Source organism: Dipteris shenzhenensis, chromosome 12, assembly GCF_047967505.1.
Source record: "Dipteris shenzhenensis isolate YYH24624 ecotype China chromosome 12, Dip_SZ_1.0, whole genome shotgun sequence".
Lineage (NCBI taxonomy): Eukaryota > Viridiplantae > Streptophyta > Polypodiopsida > Gleicheniales > Dipteridaceae > Dipteris > Dipteris shenzhenensis.
In genome coordinates this window covers 8935136-8961800 of record NC_141607.1, presented here as the reverse complement: position 1 = coordinate 8961800, position 26665 = coordinate 8935136, and the positions used below count along the sequence as shown (strand labels likewise).

The following is a 26665-nucleotide window of genomic DNA, read 5'->3' as shown; positions in this document are numbered from 1 at the left end:
TCGTTGTAATGTATCGATCTATGAATGCAACAATCTCGTGCTTTGTTGTCCATTGTTGGTGCATCTTTAATCCATAGTAGTCTGTGGTCGTGCTGGCTTCCACGATTTTGGAATTCAATTACAAAGAAGTAGTCAAACAGTTTCCCAATATTGTTGAGTCCTTTCTTAGTAAGTGTTTCAATGCATTGAACCTGTGCACATAAGATCGAGCAGTAGTAACGGGGTCCGAACAGATCATATCACGTATTTTTATTTGTGTTGTTGGCTTTTCTGTTTCGAGTACATTGCCTCTTAGTTCTTCTAAGCACAAAATTAGGGGTTCTCACAATCTCTCTGCTGCTATAGAGAATGTTATGAAGAATGTGGGTGACCCTCATTGTCGCACCATCGCAAAGATATTTTTATTTAGTTTGTGCTTATAGTCTAGAGAAGTTATGAGGCACACTAGATCCCAGAACCCTATGTCTGATTTTAGCAGCCTCTTAATGTTGTGTTTGCTATTGCTTCTCGTGCATGGACTTCTTGTCTGTTAAGTTTTGCTTTTCACATCTATACCCATGTGGAAGATAGAACTTGCCGAACTAATATCTTCATTGTTTTAAAGAATAGGTTTTCAATGTTGAATGCAAACCTTCTGTCTTTATTCATTAATTCCCATTGTGCTATGCCCTGATATAGAGTACATGCTGGGATGTCATATGCTCTTTTCTGACCATAAAACATAGTAGAAATTGCCAACTCTTCACAATGGGTATCTTTGAATATGCTTAGAGGAGTGAAGCCCTCTAATGGTGCGATGATAATAGTTATATCCTCAAAGTCTACGACTTGTTGGCTACTATATATTACATGTACTAAGGTATCTATGTGGATGTCTTCTTCAGTTGTCATTATAGCTATGTTTTCTTCGTTGTGATTAGTCGTTGTATCTTGGTTTTGCAACTCATCAACTCTCTAAGGGCTTTCAGTGTCAACGTGGGTCGCACAAGTCCACTCATGTAGTTATGATATCACTAATGAATCGTGGCAAGACACATTGAGCTCTCTCAACATCTGCAAGGACATTAACTACACTGCCATGTATTCCATATTGTCCATCATATGTTAGTTCAATTGGAAAAATGGAATCTTGTTTGATATTAATCTAGCTTCTATGTTGTTTAACATAGGCACATATGTGGTCTTTCTTGGCAGGCATGTCGTTCATATTTGCAATGTCCTTTGCAGGAAAATATGGCCATGCATTAATCAAGCGTTGTAATTCGGCTTGTTCATTTTCACTCCATATATTGTACGCTCTATTTTTCCTCCTTTGAAAAGTGGCATCAAAGTTGGCGGCTGTTGGCAGGTATCATCTATTAATATAGTTTGTGTTTCTGTTTTTGTAGTCGTTGTAATTTGCCTTTCTATTACCAACTTTGAGCCGTTATATTGAAGCATGTTGTAGTGGACTCATAAAAGGAATTTGAGAATTTGATAAGGGATTCATAAAGGATTGCTTTCGATGTGGAAGTAGTTCCATCATATGTTGACATGTGGTCTCTTGTAATGTCTTCTTCGGTATTGTCATCCATCTTAGGATTCCAGTCCATGTTCCTTGTATGTTTGATTTTTGCACTCATCAACTAAAGAATGTGCGATATACTCACTTGATTGAAGCAAATAGTGTGCATGTGCAAGCACTGTTCACTTGTTTTTTCCCCCCCAAAGAAAGGAACCTTCTATTAATGCTTGAAAGATTTTCATACAAGACAGCAGCCTCGAAGGTGCTGAGTATGGAAAAAATCGGGAAAAGGCTAAAAGAAAAATCGGCCTGTTCCAGAGAAACCTAGCTCACTGCCTAGGGGATCTCTGGAATTGGGGCTAACAGCCAAGTGGGGGGACTATACAGCTAGCGAATCCTTGCGGAGTCAAGATGTAGAAAATACCTGCAGGCCAAGCCTTGCAGAAACGAGCATGCCTCTCGATAGCCGCCTTGGAGCCTGGAGTCCCGCACTCCCAGGTGGACCGTAGAGTGTAAATGATGTCTTGCCATATGGCAACTAGGATAGCCGTGGGTGGAACCTAGTGCTCACCCATCACAAGACTGCAGTAGCGAGCCACCCAAATGTTCCAAGCCGTGATACTGGCTACCACCTCCCAGACACTGTCCTCCTTAGGAGGAGGAGGAGCTAGACTATTAGGGGGGACTGCCTCGTGGAGTGCGATCCTGTGGATGCTCTGACCCTATATCTGGTAGGTTGGGGAGATCTCATCAATCTGAAACGCATGTCCTCCCTCTGTCAACCAAGCCACCATCCCCCAGGTGTAGTCTCTATGAAGACTCTGCATACGTGGCATGATCCTGAGGGCTCCACTATTCACTTCTTAATGTGGTTGGATGCATACTAACCCAAGGATTCATTGAAAGTGAATGTGCAAGCGAGAAATGCATAAAGCAGATACGGCATTCTTATGTTTGTGCACATCTGTTAACTATTTCCAATTCTTGTAGCATCCTTCATGGTTCCAAGAAAACATTTTAATGTAACATGATATCATAAACCGTTTTCATTAAAAGTGTAAATAGAAACTTCATGATACAAGGAAAACTTTTATTCCAATTCACAAATTTAATTGTAGGGAGAAAAGACGACATCACAGTAAGCCAACAAGCAATCTGAACATATCTCAAGTCAATGTATATGTATTCCATGTAAGGTGCATGAGTGTCCAAGCCTGAGCCGATGACGAATAACATCGATAGCAAACAGCCCAGAAGGCTCGGTAGAGGGGCAACGCCAATGTTAAACGGTCCAAAACGCTCCCAAGAGGGCCCTGTAAGGGCAGCATTGCTGGAGCGCAATCGTCACTTGCCTCTCGAGATCTATGTTCATCACAAAAGGCTAACCCATGACTACTCCGAAGCCAACGTCCAATAGGGAGAAGTGATGCATGCATAGGCGCTTAACAGTCAATCAGTTGCACGACCATTCATGAACGGGGAGGCAACGCGTGTACTCCAAACGACCTATACTACGTGCACGTGCATGCAAGGAAGGACTACAAAATGACTGGTCAACTAAATTTCAAAAACATAGGAATTTTAGCTTTGACAAAAATTGTATCGTGCCCTTAGAGGTGGGCCATGAATTGACGACATGAGCTGCATATAAGTAGATAACGAGGATAACGCATGCCTTCCATTGGGGCGTAATGGCAATGGCCACGACCGCTCCTCTCTACGCGCAGGTCAGCAGTGGTCGCATGCGTCCTCTTCCTTCTTCACGACTTTCTTCTTTCAATTGCATTCCTAAGACTTGTTCCTCTTTTGCTGCAGAATGGGTGTTCTCCTTCCGCCAGCTCCAATGCAGGGACAATGCGCTATGGCTCACCTTTTCGTTCTGGATCCAATGGCGATTTCTGGAAAAAGGAATCTGCAATGAAGGGTAAGGGTCTCTTTAGCTTATCAGTATTCGAAGTTGCAAGTCTACCGTTAGTAGTCCCCATAAAGCTCGATAAGTGGACGTTTGAAACGTCCTGAGAACCAATCTAGTGTTTTCCATGTTCTTGTCCTGCTATTCTACGAAACTCATAGCTCACTGTAAATATCGTTGCGGGATGGAATCCGAAGTCGCTGGTTCTGGCATTGTCACGTGGCCCCCTCTTTCTTTGTGAAGGGGCTGCTGTCGGTTACAAATTTTTTATGTTTCTTATCTGGCATGTTCTTTTCGATACAATTTAATGCCATGAAGCCATGGTACTCCCTTACTTTTAATTCAAGCGGGTGATATAACAGGGTCAAGTAGACCTCAGGACGTGGTCACTTGCACAGTCATCATCACGTCCGCCCTTCCTGATCTAGGGGTTGCTAATGAATCGATTGCAACAGCCTTTATAAGTTGCAATGACAGTGACACTTATAATAAACTGGACTGTGATAACAAGTACATATTAATCCATCGTCCCAGAATTTCCATTTGGGTTCTTTATTTACTAGATAGGGTGATCTTTTTCTTGTGCCATCTTCGTCCTTGTTATCTTCAATAACAAAGCTCTCGATATTGTGTTCATTGGACGAATGCTGATCCAGTCTTAATGATCTTATCTTTAATGCTAGGAATTTTTTACTTGAGTGTTAAACCAAACTCTCTTTAACTTTAAGTTGTAAATGTCGAGGTGTACTCATTATAAATTGGATTGTTCTGTGACTAGTTCTCTCTCATTCGACTGGAACAACTTCAAGGCGGTTGTGTGCAATAAACTGTGCTGTACTTCTAGAAAAGAGGTACTGGAAAACATATTGTCAAAGGTCACAGGTGCTTTCACTATTACCTTCACTCAATACCATATTCGTCGACTTGCGGCCATATATTTCTGCAATTGGGTATCCTGTATATGTATATATCTATATATATATATGCAGAAAATATTTTTATTGGGAATATAATGTTTACTAGATTCCCAATGCAATGGGGAATGTGGCCAGAGAGTCCAAATGCACTGAACCTGGATAATTATGCAGGGCATTAGGTGCTCAAAACCCTGCATGTCGAGACATAAGTATATTACTTTATTGGATTGTAAAGCTGGATTATGAGCTTGGGGTGTGATAAATTTTACTACTTGTGTACGAGATCATGAAAGATTGACAATAGCATTTTATTGATCAAGAACGTCAGTCTCTTTGTGGTTGCCAATTGGACGGAGAGTACACAATCTAGCAAACCTAATTTTTTAAATAAATAGTTTTCACAAGCAGTTGTAGTTGAATGAAGAGAATGGGATTACCCTTCTTCTTGACTGCTAGCCTTTGTCGCACCTGAGTCTGCCCTTCACCTCCGGAGTTTGTTGTCTGCGATTGTTTACATAAGGGTGCTACTTCAATAGATGTGATGTGTTGATAGGCCTTTTTAAGGCTAGAAATAGTGTAAGCTTGGCATCTTTACCGTTTTGTCCAGTCAAAGACATGCATTAATTAAATGACCTATCTAACATTTTATGCCACCTGCGTCACTTCGTACTTCTGGCAAGCTTATTGACTTAACTATGGTTTGCCATCCTTTTGTTTCACTCAATAGAAATCGAATGCCTCAATAACTTATTCCTCTGCTGGGCATTATGAATGGATTTTGAAGGGGGAGAAAAAAACTAGACCTTCAGCAGAAAAATCATAATTCCAAAGAAGAGGCGTGCTAAAATCTATTACAATGGCAGGAACGAACCTTGGACCTTTTGGATTCTGAGTTACTTCTTAAACAGCACGGAGTTATAACCCCATTTTCGGTTTTGAAATCTGATGCATTTTGACTCTTTGAAGGCTAGTGAGGTTGATGTTATTTTCTTTAGCTTTGAAACAGCCACTACAGACTAGTCTTTAAAACTTCAGTTGCATATAAACCACAGAAGGTAACGAGAGGAACATGGTGCGTCAAATTTTTGTGTGGTTGCAAGCTGCCAACTTTGTCTAAGAACTTTGCACTCGACTTCATCTTTGTTATTATGCTATCCTTCAAATCTGGTCAGTTATGAACAACGATTCTTGTGTAGCACTGTGGCTCTCCGTTCTAGTAAATTGTGATGATTGCATTTTCTCATCCAAGGACCTATCGGAGTTGGCTTAAATTTGGTAGATCTTGTCGCGATGCTCATTTTCTAGGTTACTTATGGCATTGTATATGTTGATGGTTGGAGTTTTATCATCAGAATCTTGTCTATCAGGACTGAAGTGCATTTTCTTTCCTGCTCCGGTTTGTCTTTGTGGCTAGTTTTGGAGCAGCTGCAGTGCAAGGAACGGGCAGGCCTACTATGGAGGATACTTATAGTGTCGTCATTGATCAAAAGGGCTTCAATCCCTCATTTTTTGGAGTGTTTGATGGCCATGGTGGAATAGCTGTTGCCGAGTGAGTTCTCTTTCTTATGATGGGTAAACTGTGATCAGTCTCTAATTAGTAATGTATACTCTTTATTCAAATACTACATACAACAGATGTGCATATCTCGTCTGAGAAGATATGCTTACGACTATAAGCTCTTGTTGAGCCTCCATTGAAGATAGGATTTCATACCTTTGACCGATGCTTTGTTAGGAATTTTCCTCAGTGTACTAATGTAGGAAGTAATGTTCATGCTATGATCACCAAAAATTGTGATACATTGGGGTGAATCACTATTCTTCAATTTGCTGGATGTCCGAACTTCCCGATCCACCCACACAAATCCATGTGCACACAGATTGCTAACTCACTCGAGAGCTTCATAAACGCCTCTTCTTCTCTTTCCTATAAAATGTACTCCCTTAGGCTGAAACTTTACTTCATTGAATGTTGCTGAACTTTCTAGCCTCTCTTACAAGTATCTTCAAGTGAATTTTCTTGGTGGAGTATGAATCTTGTCCCTCAAGGGTGGATCTGAGTTTGTCTTTGTAGCAAATCTCCAAGACCTCTCTTGTATCGTTTACTCTATATCTTCACTAAAATAATGTCACTGCTCACCTTACAGATGAGAGAGGGCTCTCGCTCATGCCTCCGTCTCGACGTGGAAGGTGCTCCATGTTCCGAATGAACTGGCTGTGCGATTATCCCACTGTGCCCAACCAGTGTGTGCATCCACTGCCCCAGCATGAACCACTCCTAATCTCGAACCTCTGGGTGCCACAGGAGTGGTTGTCGCTCTCAAACTCCTCATGGCACTAAGGGCTGGCCAAAATGAGTCCTCTAGACAAGCTTTGCCAAACTCTATGAAGACTCATGAGGTGTGAGCCCTTTTGCATGAGGGGAGCCTTTGAAAAGTCCACTTGTGGGACTGCTGCCGACTCCTTGTGTGGGGTGTGTTCTTAGAAGCCCCCTCTGGAGCAAGAGCTTCCAAGGCTCCTAGCCCAGAGTAAGACCCTGCACTAACAACTTGCCCAAAAGGGCCCTGCTTTGCATCTCCCCGTAGATGATGCCAAGTCCTCCCTCTGCCTAGGGTAGGATCATCGTTTGCCAAGTGACCCTGGCTCCAGTGTTCCTTGTGCCCACCACACGAAATTGTGCACTAAGTGCATGAGCTGTCCATGCATCTCCTATGAAAACATTAACACAAGGCTATGTACCAGGCCATGGCCACGAGGATTTGGTTGGCTTTAAGGGAGGGCTCCGTCGCTAGGGAGAGTTTGGTCGAGCTGCAATACAAAAGCTTGCATTGCACACTCTCGCATGGGGGCAATCTGCTACTCTTTTGAGATGCCAATGCTCACCTGACTGCCTAAGTACCTTGCTGTCTACCCTCTGTTGAGATGCCAATGCTCACTTGACGCCTAAGTACCGTGCTGTCTACCCTTGCAAAATCCAATGGAAGCCAAGTATGCCCCCAATCCAGGATCCCCTAAACCTCCTTAGTCACCGTGAAGAAGCTGACTGATCTGGTCCTGTTGATCCTAGCCCTAGATGCCAAACAAACCCCCTCTAGGCTCTCCATTGTGCCGTTCACGAGAGTGCCATGTCATCTACAAACTCTGAGTACATTAGCTCCTCCTGTTAGGGGACCACACCTCAAGACCTCTCCTTGGGAGTAGGTGACACCGTTATTTAATGTTCGCTTTTGAGAACACGTGCTCCTAAATCAAGAGGATAACTACGACCCCCACCATAGCCCTCTATAACTCCTAACAAAGTATTAGCTGCTGTTGCTGCTATTGTGCTTGATCACATTCCAACTCACCATGGTCCAATTATGGTGGCAAACAAGGCCTTCCTATGCGTGGAAGCCTATGTAACAACTGTGGACTTTCGAGTTTTCGAAGGAGGCTTGGATAGTGAGTAGTCCATGTCCATGCGATGGTGTGCTAGAGGCATGATTTGCTCTATGCCTACGTTTATCTCCATACCTAGCTGAGAGAGAAGTAGAAGTAGAAATTATTATCGTCCACGGGGGGCCGAAAACGACCCATGGGACCCGAACGGTGTACAAGAAAAGTCTCCTCCGGTGTGGAGGGGTCAAGAATTTTCAAGTTCTTGACGGTACAAAAAGAGGCGGGTAACAAAAGATCCTAATGCTGCCGGCGAGGCAGTGGAAAGGACTGATGTTAACTGTGTGGAGTCTCCCAGTAACTTCCGGTAGTCCTCCCTAATGTGTGCATAACTGGGACACTGTAGAGCTATATGTGCCTCTGTCTCCACTGTTTGAGAGTCACAAAATCTGCATATTTTGGCATGTCGCGGAAGATTCAACCACGCTCCTTTCTCAATTGCAAGCATGTGAGATCTAGTCCGGAATCTAGCAATATTTCTGCGATAGAGCAAGGGGATGGAAGTGCTGATGTATGCCTGAGCAGGGGCCTCTTTTGTCATATATGTGGACCAACATGTGGGGTTGATGTGATCTTGGTAATACTCCAGCTTCACCCTCTTCTTTGTTGTTAGCCATTGAGTCTGTAGAGTGCTCAGTAGGGACCTCTGAAACTCTTGGATATCAATTCTTGCAGGTGGCATAGTCAGGTATGAGTCTACATTCCATCTGCTGAACCACTTCCTTATATCTGTCCCCCATCCTGTGCAAATGATCTTGCTCTTATGGTCTATTAGAAGTCTTCGGAAGACCAAAAAGGGTCTATGAGACTGAAAGAAACTGATACAATGAATTGATGGGTGAAGCCACTAAACTGACATCAACACCTACGACGAATATAACATTCATAACCCATAGTTCTGCCCATAATGGCATCGGTGCACAAAAGGAGAGTAGAAGCCAGTGAGAGCGCCAGCCCTAGGAGGGGGTCATCGGGGTGTGAGGCTGCGGTGGTGGCAGAAACCATGTGATAGGGCGGTGGTGGCCGTCGACATGTACAGCCTGCTGAAGTCTCCTGGCTGTAGCTTTGCGGCGAACAAGTGCCATGGTCACACCTCTAGGTTGTGCGTTTGACCTAGTGAGCATGGCAGTGAGGTCCCCTAGTGTGATCTGTGCCTCAGTGCATTGCCGAGTCTAGCGTGTCTCTGAATCTTGCTCGGGTCCCCCCACAGTTGCTGCCTCCTTTAGTCCTGCTGGTCAGTACTGTCTAGCTTTTAAACTCAGTGATCATGCTCTGAGTGGAGTCTAGGTGTCTGTCAGGATCTCCCATGCGTGCCCTGAGCAACCACTCCTTGTGTCATATGGCCTCATGAATGAAGGCTGCAAAGCATCTCTGGTCTGGGTAGGATAGGAGACTGGGTAGAGGGATGAAGCCATCTCTAAAAAGTCAGTGGTATCGGCCTCTGATCTCATAGTATTCCAGGCACCTGAAAGTGAAATTATTCGCTGACTGGGTCTCCCCGGAGTCGCACAAGGTACAGATGCGGCCCTCTTTGGGTATCCCCTCAACTCAACCACTCTCCATATGGAGGTGGTGTGACGAGACCCGGAACTGCCCAATCGAAATCCGAATCGAGATGTATTACTGTCCCCCGGAGGCCTTGCGGGTAGTACAATATTAGAGTAACTCTTACTCATACAAGCCACTGTGAGCTGAGGCACAGGGCTCATTAAGACCCTTTGCTGAGTACTATACTAAACTAAGTGCAAACTCAAAGCTAGAAGCTAATACTCAATCTCATAGCTAGTTGGCTCTCCTGTGAGCTGCAAAAGTATCTTGTATCTATGTCTGCTGAGTCATCTCTCATTGTTGCGGGGGTCGTGGTCTCTGTTATCTTTGTATCTGGTGGGCCATATCTAGAGCGACAACTTTGGTCAGATGGTCTCCTCTGAGTAGAGCTGTGATGGGCTGGACCTCCATCGTACGTGCTCTTGTCTGTTGCTGCATCGTGCGTGGCTCGTGTGCCTCTGGCTGATCCCTCCTCGTTGTCGTCTCATCCCATTGACCCATGCTGCCCCTCATGTCATCTATCTCCTCCTCCTCTACTCTGCCATTCACAGGGGCAGATTTGAATGTGTACTAATCTGTGACGTGCTGCTAAGCTCGATTCATCCCTATCTCCTGCGGTACTGTCCCCTACTGCTGTCTAATTTGACGCAGTACTGCTCTATGTCATAGCATCTCCATCAGATAGAGGCCAATGCAGACCTGCCCTTGGAAGTGAATCAGCTAGGAGAGAGGCCCACAACCGTGTCCCTCGTAAAAGAGCCAGTGATACCGTCTTGGATTTCATAGCAAACTGAGCAAGTATATAGGAAATGCTCCTCTGTCTCTATCTCTCCCAAAGTGCATAGTTTGCAAATCCACTGCTCTCTAAGTGTACCTGTTTCTCTCCTTGCCTCGATCCTTAGTTGATGGGATGAGACCCGCATCTGTCTGATGGTGGCAATCCTGAGGCCCTGTGAGACTCGCCTGTCCTGTAGGTACTGAGGTGTGATGATCACTCCATCCTTGACACTCTCAAGAAGTGGTCGCAGTAGAACTGGATCTTGGTGTAAACTTCGGGCCCTCCCCCCCTCTCTCCGTAATGTATAGAGTTGGAGTAGGTCCAACCGTATAATATGGTTGATCTCATCGCGTTGGACCAAGGGATCATGGGCATCCAAGCTATATTGAAAGGGGGGGAGATGGTATCTGAATACCCTGGCTGCCAGACCATCTTGAAATGCATGTGTACCAAGCCATGCGAACCCCGCTTTTAGCTAGTTGTATAGATAACTATAGTGCCACCCTCGGTGGTTTCCCTCTAGGTAAGGGCCAGACCCTATGAAGATAAGTGACAGTTTGGATGATGGCTTCGATCTCGAGTGGTGTCATTGCAAACTCTGCCTGTATGATCTGGTGGGGGACTGAGGCTTGCTCTGAATCATCTGGGATGCCATAGTCACCTGCAGCCTCTTGAAACGCTGCCACTTAGTCCTTGATAGCCGTGCCTAGTTGCGTGGGTCATCGTGAAGATTGGCCCCACAAAGAGTGCCCCTAGGTAGTTGTAAGATTGTACAATCTCCATTGGCTCCCCTTGGTAAGTGAAGCTGTGTCGTTAGTGAAGTACTACCCCTGAGGTGTTGAAAATCGTAACCTTGGTTTTCCAAGGTTGACTGCGAAATCTCTCTCTACAAAACACCTCTTGGGCATCTAAGTGTCTTCGTAAGCCTACTGTTGAGGAGGATAGAAGGACTATGTCATCTCCATATGACAGTATTCGTATTATCAAAGCGGCCAGCAACAATTCCTCACCTCCTAGGTGGTCAATGAAAGTTGTGATCTCATCAATATAGAGCCCAAATAGTGCCAGTGAGAGGGGGCATCCCTGCTTCACTTCTATCATGCTCTCAACCCAATTTGACAGGCCTCTTGGGGCATGCACTTTCCTTGTGAGTGACTTGTACAGACTCAACCCCCCCCCAAATCATCACTCTTGGAATCTACATCTCTTGAAGTCGCCTAATTAGGTGAGATCATGGGACTGTGTTGAAGGCCTTCCGAAAATCTAGGAAGCAGGCGTTGATTGTTTAGGATCTTGATCTCGCCTCCTTGATGATTGCAGAGTGAAGATAAAATCAAGAGTGGAATGCTGTTTGCTAGAAACCAACCTGTCCCAATGCTCGTGGCTGGTGTGTCTCTTTGTAGGAGCTGATCTCTCTCTCTCTAGTTTTGATCCACAAATCTTGGCCAGTATATGACTAGTCATGAGAGTGCAATAGTTCCCAGTATCCATGGGATCTCCTCCTTTGTGTATCGGCACAATGGTGGTGGTGCTCCAAGTAGGGAGGAAGCCCGTGACAGCATTGTTGAACATCTGTGCTAGGATTGGGGCCAAGACCTCTTGTCCATGTGCGAAGTCTTGAGTCCATAGCCTCTCATGGACTTGGGCTCTCCGGTTGTGGGCCAGTGTAGTGCAGCTGCTACATTCTATGCAGTGAATAAAATGCAAGTGGTTGGCCTGGGGACGGCAGGCATATCAGGTGGTGGTGCCTGAGCTGGGACGTCAAAGAGGGATGTTGCATAGGTGTGCCACACAGGTGGGGGATGGGAATAGATGGCTTCCCATTGGATAGGAGTCTCCATGCAAAGGTGGGATCACCTCCACGAAAAGATCGAATCACCTTATCCATCCCATGTGAAAGGAACGACGTCATGAAATCCGACATGCCTCAAACCTTGTCAAGTGTCCCAAGGCCTGCTCCCGTATAGGTGGGATCTTATCTCCCGGCACTCATCGCCAAACCAATGGGTTTTGTGGCATCTTCCCAATTGAAGAGTGTACTGTAGACCTGGTCTTCGGGAATAATCTAGTAGCAGCATCATGGATGACTGATACCAGTGTGTCTGAGGTATGAGCGAGGTCTGCATCATCTTCAAAGGAGGTTGCTAGCCGCGGGATAAGTGGCTCATGTATATTGCATCAAGAGCATGATGAACTGTACTCGGACCTGGGGATCATGTACTGTGTCTAATAGTGCAGTCAACAAGTAGTCTACAATGCTAGTGCCTTCTTTGTGCGGAAAACAGGTAAACCCTCTGGACAATGGGCATCACTGAAGACCGTTGTATATGATCAGGTCGTGTACTGCTTCCATCTCCAATAGATGTCACCCATACACTGTCACATGTGGTGCATCCTCCGAATGTCTCACTATCCTGAGCTCTGCTGGGTCCATCTTTGGCACTCTGAGGGGGTCTGACTCAAAATCAAGTAATTTCACCTGTCTGTCCCCTGCGCATGCATTGAAGTCACCTAGGAGGAGTACCTCTCCCTACCTGGACAACTCCATGATATCATCATATATCGTCTCATATGGGCTACGATCCTCTGTTGTGACCTCATGCATATATGATGATGTGTTTGGGGGAAAATAACATACTGCAATAAGGAGAGGTCGTGTATTAGGTGGCCAGGAATCGCACCCACCGATGTCGCGCATTCTTCTCCTTCCGCATCACAAAGATAAGCGGTCTCAGATGTGATTTAAAAAGAAGTACTACCCCTCTAGAACCTCGTACCCCACTATCCCTTCTTGTCTTTTGTATGTAGGCTTACTCCCAAGTGTATCCGGTGACTATGGGTAGTCCTCTCTCTGGACTCTCATGTGTTTCAGTGTAGAATATCATCTCCTTGTCGGTGTAAGTCTCCAAGAAGCCCCGTGGATCAGACCATAGGGTGCCATTGCAGTTCCATACCACTATCTTCAATTGGTGCATCCCCCTACCCCATGTCCTTGACACCTTCATGTGCTGTCTCCATCTCTCTTTCCTCCTCTTCTTGTCCTCTCTCAGATAATGACCTTGCTGCTCCATTTTTAAGGCATCGGAGATGAATGCCTTCTTCAGGGCCGATGCACCTTTCTTTACCACTTCTTTCCACTCTAAAATCTTCTCCTTTCCCTCTGTTATTTGCTATGTGAACTCTGCATATTGGTTTAAATAGCAGCCGTCTCCTTCCTACTTGTCTCAAATACTGGCCAATGTATGTGTTGGATGGACTTGGGAACCATTGAAGACTCTGTGCATCTAGATCTCCAAATATGCCACTCTATTATGCTCGCAAAGAAGTGTTTATAGAAGAATTTGGTGGTGTATATAGATGATATGGAATGCCATCCAGGGAGAATGACTCAATGAGATGTTGTCGAACTAAAATAGCCCAAGAGGAGTCATGTCTCTTGTAGAAACCTGAGGTCCGGAGAGAGAAAGCCAAGCTACAAATCCCTAGGTCATGAAGAAAGTAGAACGACTAAAAGTGCACAATAATCTAGCGATCCCTTTTCAAATGATTTTTGCTTGTCTACAGTCTCATAAACAGTGCTGAATGGACTCTTCAGCGGAAGGCAACGAGTGCAAGTGGAGTCTGCCCCAAACTTTGGTCTCCATTGATTCATTGCGATCCCACCATTAATGGAAAGCCAAAAGAAGAGAGTGATTTCCTATTCTTGAGGAATTGCCAGAGTCTCTTCCAATGCGGAGCTCTAGTGGGTCTCTCTAAGGCTAAGCTGAAATTTCCTCGCATTACTAACCATGTATCGAAAGAAGAGGAGACTCTTCTCTCGGTGCCCTGCATTAATCCATTCCCTCCCCGGGATCCAACTGCAAGAATTTTGTGGGGACACCTCCATAGAGCCAAATCCTCCGTGAACCCAAGGGAATGAGGTCTGGGTTGGGGTCAAATGCCATTCTGAATCAATGAAACACATCTCCACAAAGCCCACAACCTTGACAGGCTGATATGGAAAATGCATGAGTATATTTTCTGTAGATCTAGACAGCCTACCCCTAGCATGAACATAAAAAATCAAGGCATCCCTGTTTGATCCGTGAAGTCCAATGACCTGAAGAGGAACCCCTGATCTCGTAAACGCCCCTAACCAAGAAAAGCGAGAGGGGGGCCTATCGTGTGGAAGAACTCAATTCAAGGGTATGCTTGTATCAATCTGCTTGATTCTTGCTGCACTTCCTCTTAGGTGACTTACTGCCTGAAGTCTGTGATCATTTGGAAGATTTATGAAGATCCTTCATGAAACCAGGGAGGCAGGCCTCTCTCCCACCCAGACCACTGCACCAGGTGGTCTGCCAACATCATCGAGTATGCAATCATTCCACATGATAGTACTCCTGAAGCTGGCCCAAGCTTTTGGGATAGCAGCCATAAAAGGAGATGCCGCCAGGAGGGAGGGGATGGTGCGGGGAGGGAGCGGATGGTACGGGTGATGGCAGCAAGACATGAAGGGAAATAGGCAGCCTATAGAGATGGCAAAGTGATCATCTGAGAGAGGGCAGATAGGGAAGAAAGGGAGGAAGGGGAGGTGGACAGCACATGATGGTGTTTGACAGACAAGATGAGAGCACAAAATAGGTTTGAGTATGGCAGTGTGGAACGGTATTGGTACACCCTGGTCTGACCCAGAGGGTTTCTCAGAGACCTACACCGACAAAGACTTGATTTTCTAGACTGAGACGCATGAGAGCGTAGAGAGGGGGCTGCCCAAAGTGACAGGATACACCTTGGAGTCAGCCCATAGGAGAGAGATGAGGAGAGACATCGGCTCAGGAGTAGTAGTAGTTCTCTTCAGGTCACATCTGAGACCGCTCATATCAGTGATGCGGAAGGAGGACCATGCACGCCACGTGGGATTAAAGTTTTTTTAGAGGCAATACTTCCCTTTTATACAGGATATGGACCTTTTCTTTTATCGAGTCCAACTAGATTTTCCAGGTGCATATTTTCATGGAAGTACTCTACTTCATATGTTTGACCATTTGATATTTTAATTAAATATTAGCAGCGGTACTTTGCAAAAAAATATATTAGCAGCTGTGCTTATTTTTGATACTTGTCAATTAACATGAATCTTCAAGTTTTCTTTACATTAGCCTATCCTTTTAAAGCAATGATGCCAAATTTTGTCTATTTTTTGCAGGCTGTTGAAAAACAACTTCTGGCCTCTTTATAGAAAATATCTTGCAGGCAAGTTTACTTATTCTGAGTTGTTGTTTTTGAAATAACCATTCTTTCTGGTTGACCAAATGGAAAATTGCTCTAAATCATGAGCACATGCACTTTGTTCTGAATGTCAATGAATTTGTGAGCATCAATTTAACATTGGCCATTTTGGCTTAATGTCAATCTTCTGTCCCCTTAATCTGTAGGATATGTTATTTATTGATTAATCATGAACTTAAATAAATGCATGCATTTTATGCACTGCTTGCATGGGTAATTTTTAAATCCTTAAAATCCTCAAATTGTAGTCCCATGGTACACCAGGACCGCTTCAATAAAAATCAGGCTGCATTTTTGTCCACTGGAGGGTAAAAATGTAGAGAGCCGTTTCTAGTGAAAAATAATAAAATTTTGAACTAAGAGTTTTGAGTGAACTCTTAACTTCGAGAGCAGGCCCAATTAAGGCGGAAAGGTCTCCATAGATTCACATTCACAAACCACATTCTGATTGGAACAGCCAGATTCACCTGTGCAACCAGGGTCCCAGGAATTATGGATTTATGAACAATATTGCAACATTTGACCAACCTACTGTTGCAGATCCTACTCAGCAGGAAATTGTGAGAGTTTTGTCTAGTGTAGGTAAGTGAGGAGTCTTGTCTGCTTTCTGTGAGCTTTAGGGAAATCATGTTGTGATCGTTGATTATGATACTCTTTATTACAGAGTCCAGTGCTTTGTGCTATGTTTCACGCTCTGAAGAGTGGATCTCTAGGGCCCATCCCATAGTTACCAGGGAACGGCGTTCTGGCATCCGGAACGCCTTGAACGCCGTTCTAGGAAGGAGAGACCCAGGGAACATCCGGAATGTGTCTGGAACGCTCTTTGCGACATGTTACCAGGGAAACACGTTCCGGCTGGCGTTCCAGCCCTAAGTCCCACGTTCCGGGTTTGGGCCTGTCAAAAAGGGCCCACAGGCGCGTGGTGGTGTTTTCTCCTGCCTCTTCTTCTCACACCACTCCCGCACTGCTGGAACGCGTTCCGGCTGGTGTTTCAGCCCTAAATCCCACGTTCCTGGTTTGGCCCTATAAAAAAGGGCCAACAGGCGTGCGGCGGTGTTTTCTCCTGCCTTCTCTTCTCACACCACTCCCGCACTGCTCCGCCTTTGCTGCTCCAGCCTCCCTCCCATCTACTCCAGCCCTCCATCTACTCCACTCTCCCTCCATCTTCTCCCTTGCTTCAGCCTCCCTCCTTGCTTCAGCCTAGGTCCTATTCGTCCTCCTATCCCCTTGCTTCATCCTTCAAAGTTCAGTCTTCCTTTCTCCACTCCCTTCTACTCTTTCAGCCCCCTTCTCTCCACTCCCTTCTACTCTCTCAGCCCCCTTCTCTCCACTCCCTTCTACTCTCTCAACTCCCATCTCTCCATGCCTTCTCTCCAATTTCTCCTCCTTCTTTCGAGTCTTCTCAGCCCACTCAAGTTCTAGGCTTGACCCCACTCTATCAGCCCCCCCTTCTCTCCACTCTCCCCCTCTTCTCTCAGCCCACTTCTCTCAGCCCCCCCTTCTCTCAATGGCTGCTCCCTGTGGCCTTGACCAATGGAGGCTTAGACCAAGTGCGGAATCATTTATTGAAAATAACGAACGGAGGCATTAATTGTTGCCCTGCAAATATTGCAGCTGCTGCACAAGTTCCAATGCTAAAAAGTTTTGTAAAATGACTGATCGCACCTCCAAGCTTTCAGCGCACACTTACCGCACGTTTTCAGGCACTTGTAGATAGGTTGGATGCCAAGGCAGCACTTGACTCAAGAGTCTTGAGTCCTATTTTGTATTGGGCCTTCAGGCCCGAGGTATGGCCTCCTTTATTTGTACTTTGCATATTATGTGCTCTCGGATCTATAGTATTCTACACTTCTACGCTTTAAGCATGGGCAGTAGTCTGAGAGGGGCGGCTCTTGATAGGTCCTCGACGGGCATCTAGTAGCTTCCCTACACAGGGGGATGGATTCTATGAGATTTAGAGTACTGAGACCCTAACTTGCAGCGTTTCGAACTGCAACGGTACCTTATGTTCAGATCCACGGAATTTCTCAGAGTCTTACATAGGTTGAGACATAGCTTTTAACACAGAGACACATTAGAGCCTACAGCGCCCTCTACTTGGACATCATGGATTTTTGAAGCACAGAAAAGCTCTCCTTGTTGGGACTTCAACGCGAGGATAGGTACACTCTAGGCATCACTTTTGGATTACCTCGATGATTCTATCTTGTTACCAAATGTTGATCTACGTGAGGCTGGGATGTCCCGAGTCTCCGCAGATAGATGAGCCCTGGTCACATTGTATGGGCGTGCATTATTGAATATTGGCAGGATTCATGATCTTGTCATCTATAATGGCCTATATTGCTGGCCCTCCTTCGGTGGTTTCACTTGTATCCACATGGGGGATGGGGGGGCGGGGTGGGGTGCCCCAGTATATTTGACTATCTCATGGGATCTCTTACCTCCACATCTCACGGATTTCTCCGTCTCACCACCCACCTTTGGGAGCGGATCACACTTATCTGTTTTTAAGTATATCCATCCCATAGCTTACGACGCACTGCTTGACACCACTCACACACACTACTTATCACGACATACACTTTGATCACAACCGACACACCCCGCCAGCTTCCAGATGCCTACCACGGTGTTGCTATCCCTCATCCTCTCCATGAGATTAGAGACTTTTCTAATTTCTCTCCTTATGTAAAGGTCTCGTTTTTTTTTTTTTCAAAAAGAGACTTCTATTAAGTAAGAACGAATCCAATCTCCACAACGACCCCCTTGTTTTGACCAATTTGAGAGCCTTGGCATCAGCATTGATGGGCTTCGTATCCACTTAACGACGATCACTGACAATTGTGCCAAGCTTCAAAACTCCATCGAATCATTGGATCGTAAGGTTGGTGAACATTTGACTGAGTGCAAGCTCTATACTTAACCAGTTCCAAATGTGTTATCTCCTCAAGATTTCTTTTCGCGTACAGATGTACAAACGGAACAGGGAGTTAACGCCATTGTACGGATTGCCTATGCCGAACAGCCAACAGTCGTATGAAACTGTACGGAGCAGCTCGTGCAGACGTACAAGACTATACGGTACAGCCCGTGCAGGTGGTACAGACTGAAAAAGGGGAGTACGGTTTGCTAAGAGGGGTACGAATTGCAGGGCTAGATATTGGTCTCCAATCAATATGAATCTTTGCGAGGATACAAAAAATAGTCAAGTTAATACCCATGAGAAGCTACATGCCCATTTAACACTTGACCATTCCATGATGGTCCACGGTTGAGAATTTATGCACCAATACAACATGTGTGTGCACAGATTGGAAATTTTGCATTCCCATCCACGCAAATGGTATCTGATCAACATGGAACCTTGAGGATAGAAAAATTAGTCAAATTAGTACCTGTGCAAAGTTGCATGTCCACATGACGTATAACCATTCCATGACGGTCCACAAATGGGATTTTTTTCATCTATGCACCACACATGCGCAGAATTTGGTAATTTTGCATGCTCATCCACCCAAACAGTCTCCAATAGACATGAAACTTTGTGAGGAAGCACAAATTTGTTGATTTTATACCCATGAAAAGTTGCATGCACATATGAAAGTTGACCATTCGATGACAGTTCACGAATGGGATTTTTTGCACTTATGCACCATGCATATGCACAAATCAAAAATTTTGCATGCCTATCTACCCAAATTGTCTTTGATGGACATGATTATTTGCAAAAACACAGAAATTAGTCAAATTAACACCCACACAAAGTTGCATGCCCATCCAATGCTTGACCATTCCATGACGGTCCATTGAATGGGATTTTTTTACACGTATGCACCACGCATGTGTACTTCTTGGAAATTTCGCATGCCCATCCACCCAAATGGTCTCCAATCAACATGAAGGGCCACATTGAGCGAAATCCTTTGTATTAATTTTAGGTCTTTTGTCCCGATAGTTGCGTGGGATAGCAAGCGAGCTTGAAGCGGTACACAAGGCGAAGTCCTTTGTATTAATTTTAGTATTTTTTCCCATACCCCGGACTAGTGGTTGAACCATACAACCAAGAGCTACAACCACCTATACTTCATCGCGCATATGGCCGGCTCCTGTCTTCACTTGTAAGTGTTTACCTCCTTGGAAGCAGTAGGGGTTTTGTAGTTGATTGCTTTAGGCCTAGACAAGTTTGATTGTGTGGGTTCAATTTTCCCTCTCCCACGTCATGGTTTTGGAACGAGGCAACTCAGCTACAAAACAACCCAGAAAGAGAGGCCCTATTGCACCTGATGAATATCTAGATGAAGAATTCATAAAGGAAAGAATTGAGAAGTATACAAGAATGGCCAGAGCTTACCTTGGTACATGAAGTACGTAGTTTCCTCGGTCTTTGCTCCTATTACAGAGGCTTTATCAGACACTTTGCTGATATAGCATCCCCCCTACTTGATTTGACCAAGAAATCAGTAGTTTTCAGATGGCGAGAATGGCAAAGAACAGCTTTTAATACTCTTAAAGAGAAGTTGACAACTGAGCCGATTCTAGTTGTTCTAAATCTACACAAGCAGTTTGATGTGGATTGTGATGCATGTGGAGAGTGTGTAGGAGCTGCCCTTCACCAATATGGTCGAGTGATAGCTTATGAAAGCAGAAGGGTGCGTGACGTAGGAAGATTTATGGGTGTGTATGAAAAAGAGATGCTAGTGGTCATTCATGCTTTAACCATCTAGAAGCATTACCTTCTTGGAGCTGACTTTACAGCCAAGACTGACCGTCAGTGCCTCAGGTATTTCTTGACCCAGACAAAGATCTTCGAAAAGTAGATGAAATGGGCAAATTTCTTGTCCATGTTCCATTTTCAGATTGTTTATACTCCAGGAGCCAAGAACAGGGTAGCAGATGCATTATCCAGAAGGCCCTGTGTGAAGAATGTTACCATAGCCCATCATAGGGACCTCGAAGCCACAAAAGAGCTCTATCTTCAAGATCCATATTTCGGAGAAATTATGAGGAATATTCAGCAGGGGTAATCATCTAGTCAGTATTCATTGAAAGATGGTTTCCTCATGACCTTTGTATGACTCAGGTTATGAGAGCAAAAGTATTGGAAGAATGTCATGCCCCTTCTTGTGCAAGACATCGAGGTATCTCTTCTACTACGCAAGCTATTGAAAGATATTTCTTTTGGCCAGGAATACGGAACGATATACACAAGTTTGTGACGGAATATCTCATGTGCCAAAAGGTGAAGTATGATTGGCACAAGACCCCAGGACTTCTTGTGCCATTGCCCATACCACAGGGACCATGGGAGAGTATTGCTATGGACTTCATCTTTGATCTTCCTAGATCCAGATACGGGAATGATGGGATATGGACCATAATTGATAGGTCCAATAAGCAGGCCCACTTCATTCCAAAAGAAAAACCATTAAGGTAGACCATATGGCAAGATTGTTTCTAGCACAGATCTTCAAGCATCATGGGATGCCTAAGTCGACTGTCAGCGATCGAGACCTTAGGATGACTAGTTTATTATGGCAAGCATTGTTTGATAACATGGGTACAAAGTTAGATGTCTCATCTTCTTTCACCCTTAGACAGACGGACAACGTGAAAATGCTAATTCTACGGTATTAGATCTTCTAAACTGTTATGTGTCCAAACAGAAAGCCGAATGGGAAAGGTATCTTCCTCTTGTGGAATTTGCATACAATAATACAGTACACAACTCCATAGGAAAACCCCCATTCGAAGTCATTTATCGAAATACGATTTTGCCACCTATCCTCAGAACAAAGGACGAGATATTTACAGCTGATCAGTATGTTCGAGACTTGGACACAGCGTTCGGATAGCAATTGAAAGATCTCAACAGAAGCAAAGAAGGTTGCAGATAAGCATAGGAGAGATATGAATCTCCAACAAGGAGACAGGGTGTTACTCAAGTTTGAAAAAGAAGAAAGATGAAAGCAAAGGAAAAAGTATACCCAAAGCTGTCTCCTAGATATTATGGGCCTTTTTGGATTACTGAGCCCATAAATGAAGTCGCGTATCGACTAGAATTACCCGAGACTTGGAAGATTCACAATGCTTTCATGTGAGTCTTCTCAAGAAGTACCAAGGACTAGAGCCATGAAACCAGTACAAGAAGAGCCACTAGAGGTGGAAGAGATGGAGATCCTCCAACCAAAACAAATTGTATACCAAACATAAAAGAAAGGGCCCAAAGGCAAGGTCATCTGTAGATACCTTGTCAAGTTTAAGACCTATTCGGCACTTGATGCCAAGTGGGTAGATGAGGACTCCTTTTCAAAATATCCTCAAGTTTTGCAGTTGTATTAGGAAGCTTTTCAGTTGAGGGCAATTGATTAGAAACAGAGGGGATGTTGGTAATTCTCTCAAGAAATAAAAGTATAATCTTTATTAGAAATTGACTTCGGTCAAAGAATGTTGACTTTGGTTAACTAAGAATAAGCTTTATTGTCTTACTTTTGCTTTGCATTGGTAAAAGAAAATTGTGGGGACACCCACAAGGGACTAGTATTAGTCCAAGAACTAGGAATGCTTGCATTTCACTAACCTGTAATGGTTACAGTGTTGGAATTTGTTTGTGCAATGTGTAGGACCCAAGAGAGTGCAAAAAGGACCCACGATTGGGGAGAAAAGCACAAAAAGTAGGTCCCACAAGGCTCTTAAGTAAGGACAAGGGGCACCTCTTTAAAAAGAGGGCCCACAAGACTAAAAAGGCGCCCAAAGCCTCCAATTTAGGAAGAAAAGCCTAAAAGCTTGGCTTTTATGTAAAAGTAGCTTTTAGAAAGTAGACCCTAGCTTTTTGCTAGGTCAAGTCTATAAAAGAAAGGTCCCAGACCTCCCAGATGTATTAAGAATTGTAATCAGCTTCATGCTCTTTTCAGAGTCTGTTGTACAAAGTATTTTCTATTGCAATAAAGACCTTTGGAGGGGGCCAGCCCTTATTTATGGGCCCTAGTGCTGTGTTTTGTTCTCTAGCTTTGTAATCTTGCAAAGATTGCACATGTGAATGTCCGGATGTATTAGAGAGATTCTGCTGCGATTTCTGTTCCTGCCGCCTGAATCTGCTGCGATTAGGGTTTCTAGCCCCTCTGGGAGCTCCAGAGTTCCAATGATTTGCTCCGGCAGGCTGATCTTGGTATTGGTAAAGGTTTCGCTTGGGCTGTATTCCATCCCCGCCAATAAGTTCAGTTCCCAATGAAATCATTGCCATGGGCCCCCCCATGGATGTGACTCTTGGCAGAGCGTCTGAATAGGCATGTGACAAACAAGCTGGCATGCATATGCATGGACTAACTTTAGGCAAGGCGTCAATGGGGTATATGCTTGGTCATATTTTGAAACCTTTGCATGGATTTGCTTCAACAAAACCTTTGAAAAATTGTTGTCCTTTTTGTAAGACTGTTTGCTGAAGCATTCAGACACCTTATAAGGCCTACATTTGCATCCCATGGGCTGGAAATCATCCCAAGAGTTTAGAGCGCTTTGAAGATCAGAGTGTGTGGCTCTGGCTTTCATCATAGGAGCTATGTATCCAACTCAACCTTCAATTCAAGCCCCATTTATTTGTGCTCTAAAGGCTCTGTTATTAATGTTTTTTGATGGGAGCAGCTAACAATTTAGAACTTTATTTTTGCTCGGCCTTGTTATATGGCAAAGAAATCCCTGAAAGTGGCAGCCCTAGCGAAGCCTATACCAAGGGGAAAGCTTAAAAGGATGTCCTCTTTAGAGAATCACCTCCCATTGCATAGATGGTATTCATCACTTATGACACATTGCAGCTCCTTAGATGAAGATACATAGGCATCGACTCTATAATTGAAAGGATGTCAGACAAGCAAAAGTTGGATTCAAATGCAAGACTTCTTCCTCTATAGAAGATGTGAAGGTGTGCATTGTAGACTGTGTGATTTTAATACAATGTCAACAACATTTGTTGGATTATGTGCATTTCTTGTCGTTTTTTGTGCTAGGGATGCTTGTCGCTATTGACCAATCTTAAACTTATGAAAGAAGCTTATTATTGCCATCGATTGCAATAGCACAAACAGGCCTAGTTGGGGATTCCTAGATATTCTTAATTGGCTTAAGCCCGTATGTGTAGGATCAATAGAGGTAAGCATATGTGGCTTGCCTTGCAAGTGTGCTAATCCCAAGGTATTGTGGTTGCAGCATCCCACTTTTGTTTGCAATACTCAGACTATGTGCTAGCTTACTTTGTTTCTAGATTAATCCATATTTAAGCAGGAGGGTGTTAGTTTTGACAGCCCTTCTTGGAATGTGGAGTAGATGTTGCTACTAGAAAGATGAGGACGCTTGATTGAGGCCCACCTTGTAGACATCATTCACGACACACAAACTGGTTTTGTTAAGGAACGCATCATCTTGGACAACATTTCCACCTTCTGTGAGGCAGTGGAGTGGCCAGAGTGGAGGATCAGCCTCTCGTTATCCTTCTCTTGAATTTCGAGAAGGTGTACGACAAGGTGGAGGGGTCCTTGCTAGAGGGCACGATGTGGAGATTGATTTGAGGGGTCTCAGCCCTCTATGCAGGGAGCTTCAGTTAGGTGTCTATTGGTGGCCACACGGGAGAGCCCTTTCTTTTGTCTCGCTCAGTTCGATAGGGATGTCCTCTTGCCCCCTTCCTTTTCCTTTTCATGGTGGATACCATGGGTTATTTTCTATGCTCTCAAGCTACTGGCCTTTTCGGCATGAGACTCCCAATTTGCCAGGAGGACGAGTTGCTGGACTTAGAATTTGCGGATGACAGCTTTATTTGTGGAGGGTTCAATGGTGAGCCTTGAGACGGTCAGGAGGGCCTTGGTCATTTATTGCGAGGCCTCTGGAGCATGGATTCATTGGATTAAATCAGTCGGCTTCTTCACAAGCATGGAGGAGGTCTAGGAGACCCACGATTGGGGGGCAATCGTTGGTTTCAGGCGGATCCCACGTGGGCAGACAGCGAGGTACCTAGGGTGTGGGGATGGATATCTCTACAGAGCACCAGATTGCCCTGGTTCTTGAGAGCGTTCGGCGCAAGCTTCTATATTGGAGCTCTGCCAAGATGTCTTTGCAGGAAGAGCCCTAGTGGTGAACCAGGTCTTACTCGCTACATCCTAGTATATCGCATCATGCTGGTGTTTGCATAGGGGCTGCATGGGACAGCTAAGAAGATTTTTGCATAACTTTCTCTGGGCGGGTTTGGATGGCATAGGGCTAGAGTGGCCTGGGAGACAACGATCCTTTCATATTCGAGGGGTGGGCTGGGCATTATAGACCCGGAGATGCAGAGTGGGACCCTCCTAAGCAAGTTGGTGGTTCGATGTCTCACACCAGGCATAGAACCATGGAAACTCCTCCTCCAGAGGGGAATTCTCAGGAACACCCCCCCGGACCGGTGGCCAGTGGCAGCAGTCTTACAAGTGGATCTTCTCGGATGCACTGCTCACTAGGAGAAGATCCCCATTCATAGGAGAGGGTATGGCGCAGAGTTTCGGGGGGACTTATTTGGGCCAACCCTTCCTGCAGGGAGGAATTTGAGAGAGAACCGATTTTTTGGCACCTAGAGGTCAGAGATGCGGATGGACGGATGTTAGGGCAGAGGACACACATGGATGGGCACAGTGGGATAGTGGCCCAACGAGGTCCTTTGGCTGTTGTAGACAGCTCCCTAGGGATACAGAGGCGTCTTTGGTTGTGGGAGGGCAGGCCTCTTAGGGACATCCAGTGGGATCGGGGTGAGCGGTGTTGTTTAGTTCGGGTGGGTCATTCAGACAAGAGAGAGGAGGTGCCCTTCTTTCCTTATACGATCTGCATCGTTGGACACAGTTGGAGGTAGCGGCATGGACCCCCTCGAGGGAGTGATATTGCGTAGATCAGCAGGTCCCTGGGAAGGTGGTCAGTTGCTTCTGGCCATGGCTATGGTCCAGTCTTAGTCTGAGGAAGATTTCCTATTTTTTTTGGATGCTGGCTCATGGAGGCCTACCCATTGGTCCCTGGTTGGAGCAAATGCGGGTGGATGGCAGGTGCGTTCGCTATACGGCGGGTGTGTTGGAGACGATCCTACATTGCTTATGGAGTTGCCCTGTGACACAGAGCATTTGGACAGCAACTTTTCGGATTATGGCCAAGACACAGAGGATGTGGATGGATTTCACGTGGGGGATGGTGGCATGGCTCACAGAGGGACGACATGTTTTTTCTATTGATCCTGTCTCAGCAATGTACATGATCTTTGGTGAGTAGGTGTTTCGGATGACTTTCTCGATGCGTACCTTTGTCCCCCACTCGGCCACAATTTTCGCTGGAGGATAGTGTATGGGAGACAATGTCCAACATCACTGCGTGGAACATCTGGGTAGCCCGTTGCAGTTAGGTGATGAAAGGGCAACACGTTCCACCGGCGGCTACACTATTAGCCATATGGCAGGACATTATCTTCAAACTGCGCGCCAGTTGGGAGTGTGGCACTCTAGGCTCACGAGAGACCGCTGAGCAGTGGGAATTGTTCTACAAGGCCTGTCCTGCATGCATATTCTACACGTTCTACGTGGGAGATATCCGCTGGATGTATAGGCCACCATCCTGGTTGTTAGCCCCTGTTCCAGACGGTCCCTAGGCAAAGAGCTCTGATTGCCGGCAGGCTGAATTTGGACAGCCAGGTCTTCTCTTTGTATTTATCATCATCAGCCCTAGTTTTGCAGTGATTTGTATGGGTTTTTTTCAAGCATTAATAGAAAGTTCTTCTCTTGGCCAAAAAAAGAAATAAAAAGAAAGTGACAGAGAAGCATTTCCTATGTACTTGGCCTTGCTCAGTTTACAATGAGATCTGAGGACGGTATCACAGTCTGTTTCAGGAGGGACACGGTTTTGGGCCTCTCTCCCAACTGATTCACTTACTAGACCAGCTCTGCATTGGCATGTATTTGATGGAGATGCGGCGACATAGAGAGACCTTACTGCGTCAGATTAGAGAGCAAGAGGGGTCAATACCACAGGAGACAGGGATGGATCGAGCTCAGCGACATGTCACAGATTTCTCTGTATCCGAGTTTGCCCCTGAACATGGCGGAGTAGAGGAGGAGGAGATAGATGACATGAGGACCGCATGGGTGAGTGGGATGAGACTATGGCAAGGAGGGAGGCAGCCAGAGACACAAGAGCCACACACGATACAACGATGGACCAGAGCACGGACGATGGAGGTCCAGCCCATCATAGCTCTACTCGGAGGGGACTGTTAGAACAGAGGCATCACTCTAGAGTCTAGA

The 26665-nt window shown here is 45.2% G+C and overlaps 1 protein-coding gene across 4 annotated transcripts in view; it reads left to right on the top strand.

The window, feature by feature from the left end:
* Positions 1-3185: 3185 nt before the first annotated feature.
* Positions 3186-26665, top strand: part of LOC147895773 (putative protein phosphatase 2C 45) — a 91891-nt gene continuing 68411 nt past the window's right edge. For all 4 annotated transcript variants that reach the window (XM_087382915.1, XM_087382914.1, XM_087382913.1 and 1 more), the window contains exons 1-5: positions 3186-3231; positions 3320-3428; positions 4195-4267; positions 5748-5882; positions 15283-15329. In XM_087382915.1, coding sequence (XP_087239041.1) covers positions 3196-3231; positions 3320-3428; positions 4195-4267; positions 5748-5882; positions 15283-15329 — 400 coding nt within the window. In that variant the 5' untranslated portion in view covers positions 3186-3195. The remainder of the gene's footprint in view (positions 3232-3319; positions 3429-4194; positions 4268-5747; positions 5883-15282; positions 15330-26665) is intronic.